The 17,655-nt window shown below is 48.7% G+C and overlaps 1 protein-coding gene across 1 annotated transcript; it reads right to left on the minus strand.

Moving 5' to 3' along the window:
- Window positions 1-4,831: 4,831 nt before the first annotated feature.
- BANF2 (BANF family member 2) lies at window positions 4,832-17,236 on the minus strand. The gene is made up of 3 exons (XM_054985722.1): window positions 17,067-17,236; window positions 11,265-11,393; window positions 4,832-4,978 (listed from the first exon to the last, which is right to left on the minus strand). The coding sequence occupies exons 1-3, from the start codon at window positions 17,160-17,162 to the stop codon at window positions 4,832-4,834; spliced, it is 372 nt and encodes a 123-aa protein (XP_054841697.1). The 5' UTR covers window positions 17,163-17,236.
- Window positions 17,237-17,655: the final 419 nt, after the last annotated feature.

Raw genomic sequence — 17,655 nt, forward strand, 5'->3', positions numbered from 1 at the left:
TCCTGCCGACAAACCTGCCAGGCGAGGCGAGGCGAGGCGAGGCGGTGCGGCTGGCCCGAGTCCCCCCAGCGAGCTCCGTCTCCAGATCCTGGCCTGGTTTAGGATTGCGCGTCCCCCGGGGCCTAGGCTGAGTGATGGGCCCAGAGAGGGAGCAGCCCGGCTAGTCCGGAGCAGCAGAATGAAACAGGCGTGCGGTGGAGAGACTAACGCCGTTTATTCCTCCAGAACTTTATGCTGGAAATAAGCAGGCTGCAAGGGGCTACGGGACTGTTTATTTTATTCCCACAATCCTGGCCAGGCACTCTCATGCCCCCGGCTCAACTGAGGGTCCCCTCGCTGACTGCCAGGGGCCTTCTGTCCCTGTACCGGAGAGGGAGCCAACGAGGAGCCGCCCTTCTGCTGCGGAATCCTTGAGACCCAACCGGGCCTTATATTAGGCAAAATCGGAGCAAGACTCGTTCACGGTAGCGAAGACGGCCCAATTCCATTGGCGGCAGCATCCGCACAAACTAAAGAGGACTGAAATCAGCACAGAGGTTTGAGACCCGGCTGCAGAAGCCAGCAGAAGCAAAGGCCTGAAAAGGCGGCCCCAGAACGAATTTCCAGAGGAGTCTTCACAGGCACTAAGACAATAAAGCATTTGTGAACAAAGCTATCCAATGGCTAACAACACAGCTCTTCAGTACAAAAAGGATTTTGCCGCACAGCGGAGCAGGACTTCAACCCAACTGTGGTACAAGAGAGAAGAAGTTTGTGGAGCAAGATGAGGGAGCTTTGATCAAGGGAATAGGATTCTAGGCAATTGTAATGCTTCTGTTTGTTTCCACCGCTCAGTCTTCTACCTTTTTGTATGGCTTGTGGTTTTCACGCGTAGACCATTCTCTATCTGCTCTGTTTTATAATTCTGTAATCCTGGTCCTATGGTCTGTTGGATGTCTCAAGCGAATTTAACTTTTAATATATACTTTGTGATCTGCCTTGAGTCTCAGTGGGAAAGGCAGGCTATAAACGAAGTCAATAGATAAAAGTTATATGTGCGTATTTTTTAAAACATTGCATAATAATAAAATAAAATAATTTGCAAGGTACAAAGAAGCCCATAATGTGGAGACTTTAAAAAAAAGTTCTTCCAACAAACCATTTACAAATACGTAAATTCTAAACAATTGAACATAGTTAAAAATGAAAGAAAATCTCTAATGAAAATCAGGAAACTACACATGAGACACACGTTATAATGCAAACTGCTTCTTCAAAAGGTTACATTTGTTTGTTACATTTATAGCCCGCCTTCCCCACAAACGGGCTCAGGGCGGTTTACAACAACTGTTAAAACACAATAATACCTTGTGTCTTTTACAATAAAATCACGCTGCAACTTCTGGGTCAGACCCAAGGGAAGCCCTGCGTAGAGCAAGTTACAGTAGTCTAATCTGGAGGTGACCATTGCATGGATCGCTGTCGTTAGGTCCTGGGTTGAGAAAGCGGGGGGGGGGCAAGCTGCCTGGCCTGCCGAAGATGGGAAAAGGCAGACTGGGCAACTGCCGTGACCTGGGCCTCCATTGATAAGGAGGAGTCAAGCATCACGCCAAGACTACTGACTGTCGGAACGGGCACAAGTGGTGCCCCATCAAATGCCAGGGGCCGAATCCCCATATCTATCACTCCATGACCCAAGTACAGGACCTCTGTCTTCATAGGGTTCAGCTTCAGTCTGCTCTGCCGCACCCACCCAGACACAGCCTCCAGACATTCAGGGTGTCAGGAACAGAGTCGGGCTGGCCATCCATCATCGGATACAACTGGGTGTCATCCGCATATTGATGACAGCCCAGTCCGAAACGCCATACCAGCTGGGCGAGGGGGTGCATATACAGATTGAATAACAGAGGGGAGAGTATCGCCCCCTGCAGAACACCACACTGCAATGGCTGGCGTGTTGATAGTCTCCCCCCAAGCGCCACCCTCTGTCCCTGACCATGGAGAAAAGAGACGAGCCGCTGCAAGGCAGTCCCTCGAATCCCCACAGCGGTGAGGCGGTGGGTCAACAGGTCATGGTCAACCATGTTGAATGCTGCGGAGAGGTCCAATAACACCAGCAGCGCCAACCCATCCCGATCCAGCTGCCTACGAAGACTGTCCTTGAGGGCGACCAGCACCACCTCGGTCCTGTGGCCCGGACGGAAGCCAGGCTGGAATGGGTCCGGGACTGGTGTGTCTCCCAGGAAAACCTGCAGCTGCTCCCCCACTGCGCGTTCAATCACCTTACCCAGAAATGGGAGGTTTGAGACTGGGCAGTAACTGGACGGATCGGTGGGGTCTAATGTAGGGTTTTTTCAGAAGAGGTCTCACTACGGCTTCCTTCAACGCCCTGGGGGAAACCCCAGAACTCAATGATGAGTTAATAATTACCTCCAGTGGGGCCCTCAGCCTATCCACGCTGGCCTTGACCAGCCACGAAGGGCAGGGGTCCAGGGAGCATGTAGTAGGCCTCACCAGCCACAGGATCCTGTCAACATCCTCCTGGAAGACCAGACTGAAGTGATCCAAAGTTGGACCTGAAAACGGCCAAGGGGTCTCCAGTTCACTTACTGTGTCAACCGTGGCCAGTAGGTCGCGGTGGAGAGACAGGATTTTATCTGCAAAAAAGCTCCCAAAAGCCTCACAGCTAATGGCTGAATTTTAAATTTGGCAGTCTCCCTGCGAAAGGGAGACCAGAGACGGAACTACCTGAAATAATTTTGCCACGGGTGTGAGCTTGCAGACACTATGGAGGCAGCACAGAAATCCTTCATAGGCCTCCATAAACGCTCTGTAAGATGATCTTCTCTCTCGTCCCGATTCTGCTGCCACGTTCGCTCTGGCCGTCTCAGTTCCCGCTTCATCCTTCGTAGCTTGTTGTCATCTGAATGATATTATCTAACTAAGCAAACACACAGTTAAAGGGTCCCTTCTTACGCAGCAGTCCATCATCTACTAAAGACCCCATAGAGCTCGCTAAAATATACCAGGAAACTCATTCAGCGATGATTTTACCATCTACTAAAGACCCCGTAGAGCTCGCTAAAATATACCAGGAAACTCATTCAGCGATGATTTTACCATCTACTAAAGACCCCGTAGAGCTCACTAAAATATACCAGGAAACTCATTCAGCGATGATTTTACCATCTACTAAAGACCCCGTAGAGCTCGCTAAAATATACCAGGAAACTCATTCAGTGATGATTTTACCATCTATGGAGCTTCCACTTCATAAGTGGAAATTCATAATTCTACTTGATTTGACTCAGCTTCTCCTGGCATGATTTAACAAAATCAAAAGGACAAGAAACAAGTTTGCCTTCACAAGACTGAGCCCACATCAACCTGGGAAAGCAACCTGAAATAATCCAGACAGTGTGGATTGAATGGATGCTTGTTGTGTCTGCTTTGGCAAAGGACTGACCCGACTGGCGTTCCAGTTGGATAGAACAACAGACTCCACCTCCTGAAGTTATGACAACTTTTAAAATATGCTTTCTCTACCTCACTGCAAATTTTGGACAATAAACTGTGGAGAGAAGAGGTCCCATATGCCACCGCCAGCCCCAATATCTTTCAATATGTTATTTTGTTAATAATACTGAATAAAAATAACATTTAAAAATCGTATTATTTTGAGTATTGCAGCATACTTACCGCAGTCTGGTTCATAAAATAGTTGGCTAAATTTCCAAATAAAGACAGCTGATCAATGAGGGAAACTACACGAGACACCCAGGCGCGTGTCAGGTCCTGCAAAGTTCCCTGGGTAGTGTAGTCATACAAAGAACAGCCACTCAATGTGATTCTCTCCCAGGGAAGAGCAATGGGAGGGGTTCTCTTCCTTGAAAAACGCCGTGGCTTGGGTTTTCCTCCAGGAGTTCAGAGGCAAGGTGGGGGAGGACTTAACAGGAGCCAGGAAAACCAGGGCAGCTTTTTGCGAGAGAGAGAGAGCGAAAGCCAGTTTGGTGTCGTGGTTAAGATAGGCAGGACTCTAATCTGGAGAACTGGGTTTGATTCCCCACTCCTCCGCTTGAAGCTGGCTGGGTAACCTTGGGTCAGTCACAGTTCCCTCGGAGCTCTCTCAGCCCCACCCACCTCACAGGGTGATTATTGTTGTGGGGATAATAATGACATACTTCGTAAACCGCTCTGAGTGGGTGTTAAGTCATCCTGAAGGGCAGTGTATAAATCAAATGTTGAATGCTGAGAATCCACTATGTGATTCTCTGCCAGGGAGAAGAATAGTGGGGGGGGGATTCTCTCTTGCTGATCCCCCCCCCTTTCTATGAAGAAAATGTCGTGATGCAACGTCTCCCCATGGGTCAGTAATGACTCGGTGCTTGCACAGGGGACTCCCTTTACCTTCTACACAATGTGGACCCAAATCCCACCTCACATAATTCTCCTTGTCTCCTTTTTCTCCTCACCACAACCCTGTGAGGTAGGTTAGGCTGAGAGGGTGTGACGGGCCCAAGGTCACTCTGTGAGCCTCCACGGCAGAGCGGGAATTTGAACCTGGGCCTCTCTGATTCTAGTCTGACACTCGAACCACCATGCCATGCTCAGGAGATCCAGAATGCCTGTGGATATCTCAGCATCTCACCTTGTTTTCCCCTCCCTCCTACACAGCAATGTACACTGAAGGTGCTACATAAAATAATAATGAATAACGTACTTGTATAATTCACTAAGAATTTACTATTTGGGAGAAGAAATGTTTGATTCAGGAATACTATTGCATGAAATCGTTTATTCCAGCCCAAGGTGATGACTTTGAATAAGGACGATCCAGTCCAAGAGCGACTTAAAGAAATGCGTAACACCACTCCAAGAGACACAGGGCACACTGCGCAGCCTGGTAGCTACTGGCTCCGTAACAGGACTTCAGCCATTTCTGGAACAGGGCACATTCCTTCTTCAGGAGCAGGAACTGGCCCAGGAGGATGTATGCCTGGAAGAGAGGGAAACCGAGTCATTTCCTCCAATAAAAATCCACCCAAAGCTGAAATTGACACTGCTACCCCCTTTAGGTTGGCGTGGCCGTTTGCTTTGCAACTGGGCACCCGCTGGCACCACAGCAGAGCTAAGTGTGGACAAGCTGGCAGGAAGTTGCAAGAGGCCGCCAGCATCAATGTCAGGATTCGTTTGTTTATTAGTCTGCTTTTCTCAAATGGGACTCAAGGCCGGTGACACGTCTGATAAAGATGTTCAGTCAGTCAGTCAATGAATTTCAAGATATGGTAACAGTATTTGAATCTAACAGCAATATTGTAACAAAAGGTGCAACACGTTACCTGAATTCTCAGTTTTCTTCCAAAGATGCCTCTAACCCCTTCTCTTGCAGAGATATAAAGGGAAAGACATGCTTAGGTCGAGAAGGGGCTGGACGCTTACTTTTTAAAAAATGAAAGCTGGGGATTCATAGAACCTGTTACACCTGTTGCTACAATTGTATATTGATAAAATTGTATACTAGTGCCATTTTAATAAATTGCAAAAGCGCAGGGGAGGGGGTTAGTGGCTGCCGGAGGACTGAGATAGGGAGGCTGAAGAGACACCAGCCCTATGGGAGCCTCTTTGCTGCTGGGTGTTATCTGCATCCACACCAACAACAGGGAAACCACATGAGCCCCTTCCCTACGTGGAAACCACCGTACTGTCACCAGTCAGTGGGAAAGGCGAGCGGTGTGTGTCTGTGTGTGTGTGTATTTGTGAAGTGCTGCTGCAAACATGCTTATGATTGAGGCGGTGCTAGGGGTTCATCCAGTGTGAATTCTTGGATCTGGCTCACATGCTCTACTGATTTCTTCAGATACCAAAACAGGCCCGATATCCAAAAACAGCCGCGCGTCAACAGTGAAAACCACCTGGATATCGTGACAGTTTTCACTGTAGATGCACTACTGATTTCTTCAGCATCTCTTTTAAATCTTTCCCATGCCCTGATCTGGAGAGCCCTGGAGAGCCTGATCTTGTGAGATGGCGGAAGCTAAGCAGGGTCAGCCTTGGTTAGTCATTGGGTGGGAGACCTCCAGCAAGGACCAGGGTTGCAGAGGCAGGCACTGGCAAGCCACCTCTGTACGTTTGTTGCCATGAAAACCACACCAGCGGTTGCCATAAATTAACTATGGCTCGAGGACAGGATTTCATTTTTTCAACTCCTTTTAATTTATAGACTTCTCACAAGCCACCCTGTCTCCTCTTTTAAGTCCTTGCCTCTTGGGGACAATGTAGGAATAACAGCTGAGGGTGACACTAAATTTCTCTGTGTGTATGTGTGTGTGTGTGTATATACATACACACATACACACAGATATATATACACACATATATATACACCCACACACCAGGGCCGGATTGAGGAGGGGGCAGGGGGTAGTCTACCCCTGGCAGTGCCAAAGAGGGGGTGCCGGGTGCAGCTGCCAGCCACTGGGAGCACACCAGCGGCAGCACGGGCAGCTGAGCGGCTGCCCGCACCATTCACCTGCCCCACAGGACAGGGAGCGCGTGGCAAGCTGGCTGCCCTCTCAGCCAGGCAGGCGATGGGCACGGAGGACTGGGAGGCCGTCCGCGCCACTTGCCTGCCCCGCTGAGGGGGCGGCCGTCTTGCCACGCGCTCCCTGTCCTGCAGGGCAAGCGAGTGGCACGGAGGGCTGGGAGGCTGCCAGCGCTATTCGCCTGCCCCGCAGGACAGGGATCATGTGGCAAGCCGGCCGCCCCCTCATCAGGGCAGGCAAGTGGCGCGGGTGGCCTCCCAGCCGCCCACACTGCCACCGCTCTGCTGGTCAAAACTACAAAAAAACACCAGAATTATGTTTTAATTTTAATTATGAAAATACGAAAGTGCAGTGCAAAAATGCAATACTAATGAAATGACTTGATAACTACATAAATAGGTGTTCAAATACAAAAAGTGAGTCCATACATTATATACAGAATGCAATAAATACAATCAACAAGTCAATGTCCGAAATATAGGAGTAAAGTGCAATGTTCCAGCAAGGTGGAAAAGCGCTGCTTGGTGGAGAGCCAACCGGGTGTCTTCTCATGGAGGTTCACAGTCCCAAAGTAAATACGTTATGGTGCCGACGGGGTATGGCAAGCAATATTTCTGTTTAACCTGTTTCGTGAGGCAAACTCACTTCATCATCGGGCATGAAGCAATTAGGACTGACAATGAAGTCCACAACGGTTCTATGCTCTCCCACTGCTCCAAAGTTGGTCTGCAGACTATGCCCACCCTGCATGATGTCATGGAAGTGATGTCATCACGCAGCGCTGGGAGCGCGCACGCGCTGTGCGTGCATGTGAGGGCAGCCGGACTTGGGTTGTTCTGGGTGACGGAAACCCTAGATCCGGCCCTGCCACACACACGCATATATATAAATATAATTTCAATTTGCAAACATACAAACATAAAATATAAACTATAATTTTAGGCCTTTTTTTGAGCCAGAACACCCCAGAATGGCATTCTGGCACCACTTTAAAATACCCACGTGACTGGTGTCACATGGGTATTTTTAAAATGGCCTGTTTGGGCCATTTTGGGATCATGTCAGCAGCACTATATGTTTACCATTTTGGACCTCTTCAACCCCCCCCCCCAGCAGCGGCTCATTCTAGGCTGACGCGGGCCTGATCCGGGCCATTTTGGGCCCATTTTGACCATTTTTTGGTCATTGTAGGGCCCGAAACGGCCACGATTGGGGCCAAAATGGCCCAGATCGAGGCTGAAACAGCCATAATCAGGCCGCTGCCGGGTGGAGAAGGGTTCCCCCACCCGGCAGCGGCCCATTCCAGGTCGACTCACATTCCAGGATCGGGCCACTGCCCGGTGGAAGAGTGCAGTCCTGTGTGGCAGCAGACTATTCGGGATGTTTTGGGCTCATTTTGGCCCAATTTTGGCCCCAAACAGCCCGGATTGGGCCCTAAACAGCCTGGTTCAAGCTGCTGCTGGGCGGAGAAGTGCTCTCCCTTGTGGCAGCAGCCCATTCCAAGCTGATCCAGGCCATTTTGGGCCCATTTGGGCCCAAAACAGCCTTGATCTGGCTGCTGCCGGGCGAGGGAGTGCTCCCCCGGAGAGCAGCAGCCTATTCTGGGTTGATTCAGGCCCAATCCGGGACGCATTTAACCTTATCCAGAGTAAATCAGGTGTGTCCCCCCCCCCATGGAGCATGGGAGCTCTCCCAGGGTGGCCACGCACTGTGTGATGACGTCACTTCCTGGAAGTGACATCATTATGCAGACCCGGGAGCACACTGCACATGCACGCATGTAATGAGAGGCCTGCCACCTCCTCCCGGGAGTTGCCCTGGGTGAGAGTTCCCCCACCTCTTTCCCCAGAATAAAAGCACTGTGACTCAAGTATAAACTATACTCATTTGTATTCGATAGCATACATTTATATGGAATTTAATTTACTTTTAATATTTCACTTCTACTTCAATATCTTTATTCTATCTTTTCCATTTATCTTCATATAACATTTTTATCAACAAATAACATTTTTATTATAAGCATGTATTCTCTGTGTTAGGTAAGTATCATTCTCTGTGTTAATTTTGTTTTGTTCTTGATTTTCAGCTATATAATTGAAAAAACTTTCCATTTTTTCTTGAAATTCTGAAATCGGTCTGTTATGTATAAAAAATTAAATTTTGCCACTGTTGCATAGTCATTTAGTTTATTCTTGTATTCCTTCAGGTCCAGGCATTTCACTGCGTGACACTGAATTTCTCAAGCAATTCTTGAGCCATCAAACTGTGCCAGTAAGAGTAAAAACAGGGATAATGGATCAGGAGCGAGGAGGACCAGGGATATGACGCCCATTCTACACTCCCTCCACTGGCTACCTATCAGTTACCAAACCCAATTCAAATTACAGGACATCACCTACAAAGCTCTTCACAGCCTTGGTCCACCCTGTCTATGGGGCTGCCTCTCTCCCTGTATTCCACCATGACAGCTTCGCTCATCTGAACCGGGCCTTCTGCAGCTGCCACTTTGCCCATGGGCAAAATCAACAGCTGCCCGCCCATGTGCATTCCCTGTGGGGGCCCCTCTTTATGGAATGGTCTACCTGAGCAGGTTAGAAAAGCTCCCACTCTCCCGGCCTTCTGCAAATGATGCAAAGCTGAATGATTGGAGAGGCTTTTTACCCAGACAGGAGGGCTGTGCCGTAAGGAGGTGGTCTCGGAGAGATCCATCAGCAAAGGGATAGGGAGGGACCACAGACTCCACTGCTGTTGCTATAAGTAAGATCTTGCTGGGTCGTTCCGATGTTTAATATATCAGTCATGGAATTGCTTATGCTCTGCTTCAACATTTCTGCCGCTCTGTACTGGATTTCTGCTGGTTTAAAATCTTTGCAAATTTCCATGTATATACCCATCACATTGTTTACTGAAATGCCTTTTAATATTGAGCGTCTTGACTCCCACTGTGTAATTCACCTTGAGTCCCAGTGAGAAAGGCAGACTATAAACAACATATATACATAAATAAAAAGGGCCCACCCCACAGTGAGTATTACTGAGCAAAGTATGTGAATGGCTTTCAAAAGATTACGGCACAGTATAGATGCTGTCACAATGCCACAGTGAAGATAAATTTTGGCACAACTTTATCACCTCATGAGGGATCATTACATATTCATTCATGCACCAGAAGCCTGGAAATTGTAACTTAACAGCTGCTCCTTTGACAGAAGTTATATGTGCCGTGTCAGCAGCACTGTATGTTACCATCTCCCGTTCTCCAGTGTACAGCCACACGTCCCCTTGGAATCTGGTCCCAATCCTCTTCCTCTGTAGATGTGGGTCAACAAGGAAGCACGAATCCGTCAGGACACACTCATTCATCCCTTGGGTGCCCTTTGCTCCTTCACTTGGGTTATTAGAAAGGAAGGCAGAAGTTGTGTGACAGACTGGAGGGTGGCAGGAGAGAAGAGAACAAGGCTGACACCCCAAAAGAGGTAGAGAGGGGTGCCAGGCAGCAGGCACCTGCCTTCTTCGGCCACAGAAGAGGACGGGTGGAGTCCCGCAGTTACACACAAATAGGCGCAGGTTTGGTCTGTGCAACCACTTGGGTCTGCTGAGCACGAAAGGGTGACTCTTCAGAATTACCCGTCACAGCATGTTGGCCAGTCTGCTGTCCTGACGATGCATGAATATTTGTTTTGCCAGTTTTACTTCTGATTGTACTTCGCAAACTTACCGCAAGAATGAAGAGTTTAGAATGCGAATGCTTGTGGAGATACTACATGGACTGTGCTGCTGCCAAGCTACAGAGAAAGAAGACTGAGAGCAAACGCTCAAGGGAACTGTGGGAAATGTAGGAGCCAAGTCATAAGCCAGCACAGTAACACAACACCTGTTGTGTTACACGCACCCCTCGTGTGGTGAGAAGACCCCCAGGCAGTGCTTAGTCAGGCAGGTTCCCGTTAGGGGAGGAAAAGCCTTGATAGTATTTGCAGGCAAAAGTACACACAGAGCACAGGGTGTGTGTGTGTGTGTGTGTGTGTGCACGCGCACAAGGCAGCAGGCCGGCTTCCCCACATCACACCCGGGAGCAAGAGAGAGACCCTGAACCCCCCCCCCCGATCCCTAGCCAACTCAAAGCAGCACTGCTCAGCTCTTCTCTGGGTTCTGTCCAGCCTCTAAAACTTTGTTTCTTTTTACCCCCCAGCTAGGCAAGCTCATCTCTTCCAATACTGGTGGGCATTTGAATAAACCCTGTGTGATTTTGAAGGCCCTTCCTGTATTGAGAGCCAGTTTGGTGTAGTGGTTAAGAGTGTGGGACTCTAATCTGGAGAACCGGGTTTGATTCCCCCCTCCTCCGCTTGAAGCCAGCTGGGTGACCTCAGGTCAGTCACAGCTCTCTCAGAGCTCTCTCAGCCCCACCCACCTCACAGGGTGTTTTGTTGTGGGGATAATAATAACACACTTTGTAAACCGCTCTGAGTGGGCGTTAAGTCATCCTGAAGGGCGGTATATAAATCAAATATCATCATCATCATCATCATCATCATCATCATTATTGGCACCATTTCCCCTGTCTCAGCTTCTCGCCTGCTGTCCTCCCTGCTTGCCACTATGACGCTGTGGGGAAGCAGGGGGAGAGGCCCCTTCCCAGGAACATCCGAGCTGAGGCATCCAGCCAGGGTGGAAACCCCAAGAGGTTTGCGTGTCCCGCCGAAGCAGCTTGGCCCTCCTCCCTCGGAGCAAGTCTCTTACCTTGTCAAAGCCCTTGGCAGCCAGTTTGGCTCCAAGCTCCTCGTTAACCCCATCAACTGCCGTAATAAGCTTGTCCCCTATGGGTTCGCACACAAAGTCCTGGAATTTCCTGGTTCTGATGGCCATTATCTGGAGAACAGAGGAGGCAAGGGGGGCGGGGGGGGGTAAGACAGTGTCTAAATAACAGCCGCTGGAGTACGAGACACGTTGCTTCACAGAGATAGTTGCTTCAAAGACGATTGTGACTGGGCTTTCAGCATCAAGGAACGCTATTTATTTATGTCATTATTTACTTCATTTATAGTCCACCTGTACTTTCGTATGGCTCAGGATTGCCCCCTAGAGGGTCTGGGATCTTGGACCGCTGGGGTTTACGTTAGAATTAATGTCCATTCCACATCAGCCGCCATGTCAAACTTTTTAGACAAAAGACGCAGTCAGAATTGTCTCAGGCAGATATATCTGGATCCAATTGTGCCTTTAAGTCCAACTAGATTTCTAAGGTATCTGATGAAAAGAGCTTTGACTGGCAAAAGCTCATCCCTTGGGAATCTAGCTGGTCTGTCAAGTGCTATCGGACCCAGATCTTGCTCTTCGGCAGCGGACCAACATGGCTGCCCACCTGAAACGAAACTCCGCGGGTGACACTGAGAAAGGAAGCCGGGCTTTGGTCCGGTTCCATAGGCCATAAAGATCTGGGGCTTTGGATAATTCCTCATCTCCACTGGAACCATGTGAAATCTGGTGACCACAGGACCATGGGTGGAGGTAAACAATCTCTCCAACTTCTTGTTAGTGACAGGAACTCTGCACATGCTTTGAGGAATCTACTGTTGTCTAGTTAAAATATAAATAGCTAAGGTACTCCATTGCTTTTTAATTTGAAAGTCTGCGTACTGTGTGATTTCCCAATATTTTGTTTTGTCCCCCCTTTCAACCCCTTTTGGAATCCAACCACCCCTTTCCTTTTTTAAAATAAACTTTCTTTTTATAAAGACTTCTTTGGGGTGCTTTGTTTAGTACAATGTATTTCTCTAGGATATTCCTTTTAATCTTTTCCCTATGTGCCAGACTGTGTGGTTGCTAAGCAGTTTTGCATAAGGTATTCTCCTGGGTTTACACCCCGTTGTTTCTTTATTGGTCTAGTACTGTAGTCGAAGGACTGTTCCTAGCAGGAGGAGGGAAAAGCATAAGAAAGCACAGCCTCTGTTCAAACAAAGTAAAGCCACCAACACCATCTCTCTCTCTCTCTCTCTCTCTCTCTCTCTCTCTCTCTCTCTCACCTGAAGCAGGACTGGAAGGGATGTGGCCAGGATAGACAAGGATCAAGAGAACAAGAGGTGGTGTTCGCAGATCCCAAGACTGTGTCAGCATCCATCTCAGTAACCAGGACAAAGTGCTCAATAACGGGACCAAATAACCAGAGGGCTGCAAATAGCGGCAGAGAACCACTCCTTCTTTGCCATTCTCACCACTGCCTCCAAGGCCTTCTGCTGGGCTCTGCAGCACAACCTGCCAGGCTCACATCAAGTCTGCCTCCAACGCCTCTCTGCTTAATCTGGGCCAGGATCCACAATCTAAATGAGAAGCCTTCCCCCAGTTAGTTGATTTCAGATATCAAAGCATCTAAGAGCCAAGCCACAAGTGACGCCTGACACAGGTTGGACACTTGTCAGCCTCCCTCAGGTTTTGATGGGAAATGTAGGCGTCCTGGTCTTGCAGCTGTAATGGAGAGCCAAGCTGTAAAACCAGGACGCCTACATTTCCCATCAAAACTTGAGGTAAGCGGACAAGTGTCCAACCTGTGTCAGGCGTCACTTGTAGCTTGGCTCTAAGACACCAGTTCTGTGTCATCCGCTCTCCTTATGAGAGCCCGCGCTTTTGCCATGTAGCCTGCTTTGTTCCCATCAAGGATGATTCTAACCTTTGTAACTTTTAGCATGGCCCAGGCTAGCCCCATCCTATCCGTTGCTGGATGCTGAGCAGGGTTTGCCCTTGTTAGTACTTGGATGGGAAACTACCAGAGAAGTCCAAGGTTGCTACTCAGAGGCAGGTGGCAGCAAACCACCTCTGAACATCTCCTGCCTTGAAAATCCTACCAGAGCACCATAAGCTGGCTGTGGCTTGATGGTGCTTTCCACCGCCAACTGCTGGCACTGAGCCCCTGTCCCCCAGACTACTCTGCTGCCTGATGAGTAGTACTATAAGGAACTATAGAAAGCTCACGCCACAACTGTGCTGGCCTTCAGGTGCTACAAGACGTTTCTTTGTGATGATCAAGTGTAGAGAGCAAGCCTGGTCCACCCAGAATCACAATATTAGACGGGGGCGGGGGAGAGCTGTGCCTTTTCTTTGCAAGCAGCAACTGCTGTGGTTGCCACACACAGAAAGGAAACCCTGGGAGAGAGATGCGATGGGCAGTGATAGCCAAGAGTGTCTCAGGTAGGAGTCAGTGACTTATGAAAAGACAGCCTATCACTTTGGTGGGAGAAGAGCTGGCCACGTGTTTTTTATGGCCCTGCTCTTGTGCTTTGAGACCCAGTTTGGTGTAGTGGTTAAGAGCGCGGGACTCTAATCTGGAGAACTGGGTTTGATTCCCCACTCCTCCACTTGAAGCCACCTGGGTGACCTTCGGTCAGTCACAGCTCTCTCAGAGCTCTCTCAGCCCCACCCACCTCACAGGGTGTTTTGTTGTTAGGATAATAATGGCATCCTTTGTAAACTGCTCTGAGTGAGCATTAAGTTGTCCTGAAGGGCGGTATATAAATCAAATGTTGTTGTTGTTGTTGTTATACCATGCTTTTCTTCCCTGTGGGGATCCAAAGCAGCTTGCAAAATCTTTCTCCTCTCCTGTATTTTAACTTCACAACAACTCTGAGAAGTAGGTGAGGCCGAGTGTGTGCAACTGGTCCAAGGTCACCCGGCAAGCTTCCTTGGCAGAGCAAGGATCGGCACCTGACCCTTGATAACCGCTGTGCTATGTTTTAGGAACAAGAGAGCCAACCTGTTGGACTAGGACCTGGGAGAACCAGGCTCACATCCCCAGCCTGCCGTGGAAGATCAGTGGTGACTGTGGGCCCATCTCAAGCTCTCCGCCTAACCTATCTTACAAGGTGGTGGTTGTGAGGCTAAAGTGGAGGAAAATAACGTGATAAGCCACTTTGGGCCCCCATCAGGGAGAAAAGAACAAATAAAAAACATACAGCTTAGAACAGAACACAATTTGAGGATGACATTTTTCCCTGAGTGAAGCTAAGTGTGTGCTGGTGTGTGGGGAAATTCTGCCTGCTCAGTTTGTGGGACAGGCACCTTGCAAAGCTATGAAATGAAACCAGAACATGGGAACTCAAGAAGAAGTGCTGCTTTTTAATCCTCTCAAGAACTTGGAAGGGAGGTTAAGCGAGGCGGAGCGAGAGAGTGGCCGGCTTGGGGCTGCCCTTCACTGCACAGCAGAGATTTCATTCCAGACCTTCCCAATCCAACTACATCATACTGACAAAAATATTGTATAAGGATTTGTGCTCACCAGTTCCTTCCTTGCCAACCTATTTTTGGGACTGATGTTAACCGCCTCCTTCCTCACCTGCCATTCAGACCTGTAGCCAGGGGGAGGGCAGGGGGAGGGGACTCCTCCCCTGAAGGATGCAGAGGTAACAATGGGCGCTGCTACCAGGTGATGATGACAAGCAGCAGCCATGCTGGCTGGCCAAGAGGGCGCCTGCTGTGGGGACCTTAACTCCTTGCTCTTTCTAGGGAGCACCATTTTTATAAAATGTGCCTTGTATTGGAGCAGTCATTCCCGCTGGCCGTGCCAAAAAACCTTTAAGTGTTTATGCTGACTTTCACCGCTAGACATTTCTTTAATGGGCCCTGATAACTAAATGAGACTTCCTTAGGGCTGTTCCACATGGCAATGATTTCCTTTGGGGGCCCTGTGGTTGGGTCCCACCTGGAGTTTGGCAACCTTAAGGGGAAGCAGGCTTCTGAGATGATACCACAGCTTCAGTCTCTCTCTCTCTCTCTCTCTCTCTCTCTCTCTCTCTCACACACACACACACACACACACACACACACACACACACACACACACACACACACACACACCCCTGATCTGCAGCTGTTTCTGGGGATAGTTAATGACTTACCTAGGGAAATTTATACCAAACTTGATTACAACCTGTGTTAAAAGTTTTATGACCCACTGTGACAAACAAGAGACAGTCCAGCCAGCCAGTCCCCTGCCATAGCTGGGGGGAGATTAGGAGCGCCAATGGGATTTCAGGAGTGGATGAGAAGCTGAAGGAGGGAATTGACGGTCCGTGTCCAGTGTTCACTGCAGACAGGATAGTGTCCGTGGATTAAGGGGCTGAAAAAGAGGGTAGCTCTGAGTTCTGAGGAACGAGAGGGGCTGGTTGCCAGATGAACGGATCCAGGCAAATGTTTGTCATTTTGAGAAATACACACTGTTCAGCTGTGAGCATTGGGAGGGTTCGTGTCACATTCTCTCTCTGATATACAGATCGCTTGTCATCTCAGTCAGAGTAAAGGAAGATAAAACTCCCTGAGGTAAACAAGTTGAAAGCGAATCCTGTGACAAGACAGATGCAGTGTTGATTGTTGATTGGCTGAGGCCCCGCAGGACATGGAGCGCCTCATTTCTGATGGGGTCCAGTTGTCTCTCGCAGACTTGGCTAAGAGCCCAGGAGTGATTCTGGATCCAGCTGTATTTTTGGAGAAGCGAGCTGATGCAGCTGCCAAAACGAAAAGATGTCCTACTGACACCACTTAGCTTGGAAGAGGGCTCCTACATTGACTCAGCTGGCCTGGCCCGGCAGATCCCTAGACTGCTTTAAATAACACTTAACATGGTTCTGCCCGTAGACGGAACCGGCAACTCTCAGGTGCTAAGCAGAATCTGCATATCACTCCTACTGCGCAGACACGCCATTGGTTACCGATCAGGCAGCAGCTCAATTCAAGGTTTTAACTACCACCCGGAAAGCTCTTACTGGCATGGTGCCCGTGTGCCAGCAGGGCCTCCTCTTGTGCTTTGGTCTGCTGCAACAGCTCCACTCATCACAGCAGCACCTTCTGAAGGTGCCAGCCTGCAAACAGGTAACGTTGGCAACATGCCTGCTCGCTTGCATCCTCTGTGGCGGCTTCTGCACTACGGAGCCCTACACTTCTCTTATCTGACAAAACATGCCAAACTGAATTGTTCAAGAGGTCCTTGTTGAGGAGTAGAGCTGTGAACTGCAATGCAATGAATCAACTCAGGAGGTGACCTCTGTTAGGGATAATGCATTTTTACTTCGAGTTCTTCAATTCCACCTGCACACCAATATGTCATTTTTCTAGGAATCTTTGCTGTTAGATTCATAAAGTATCATTCAAATGTTATTATACTTTGTAATCAGCTTATTGATTAGACTGAATAGTTCTATCATACCTGTATTCTGCCTTGAGTGCCAGTGAGGAAGGCAAACTATAAATAAAAATAAATAAAATAAAATACAAACCTGAATGGTTGCTTGTGCAGTTACGGCAGAAATCTGTAACTTTTCTCAGGGAGAGCGGAGAGTCAAAGGGATACACGTATAAGGCATTACTGCCCTACTGCGGAACACCATCAGGCCATGGATGGTTCCCAGCTCAGTTACTCATAGGATGAAGGAGACATTCTACACGGCCCGTTGCCAAAGACTCACCCACTGAATAATATGACTTACCCTGACTGTAGGTTGTATGCTATTAATGTGTGGTCTATGACCGTAATAAAGATTGACTGACTCTAAGACTCACCCACTGGACCTGAAAGCGGTGGTGTATGAAGGAGGAAAGAAGTGCTGAAGCGGCAACAAAAACAGTGCTCCCATAAAAGGGCTCGAGAGCTTCCATGTCTGCAACCAGGTGACAGAGCTGAGCATGAGAAGTTACAGTTTCATTACACCGCACGGGACCAGAGGAATCCAGTGGAACAAACTGCGCATCTTTGGAGACCAAATAAATAAATGAAAGAGAAGAGTGTAATCATTGCCACTGCGTTGAAATCGTCGGCTAATACTAAAGGAATTCCTGGAAATGGGGCTTGGAGGTCATCAACTATTTTCCCCAAAGGAGCCCATCTCTGGGTCACTGTGACAGACACCCCCAAAACATTGCCAGACCCAATATGCAAATTGAGGCGCTGGTCACTCAACGCTCTTTCTCCCGGATGCTCTCTTCTGGACGGTAACAGTCATCCAATCCCTCAAACTCTGTCCAGTTTTCACCACTGATTTCTAGTTAGCTCTGAGTGTGTGTTGTGTGTGTTTTTGTGTGCTGTTGATCTTTATTATTTTTTAATAAAACTCTCTTTTGATTGAAACCTCTCTCTGTTCATTGAAGGAGT

The sequence above is a fragment of the Eublepharis macularius genome, chromosome 7 (genome assembly GCF_028583425.1).
Source record: "Eublepharis macularius isolate TG4126 chromosome 7, MPM_Emac_v1.0, whole genome shotgun sequence".
NCBI classification, from domain to species: Eukaryota; Metazoa; Chordata; class Lepidosauria; order Squamata; family Eublepharidae; genus Eublepharis; species Eublepharis macularius.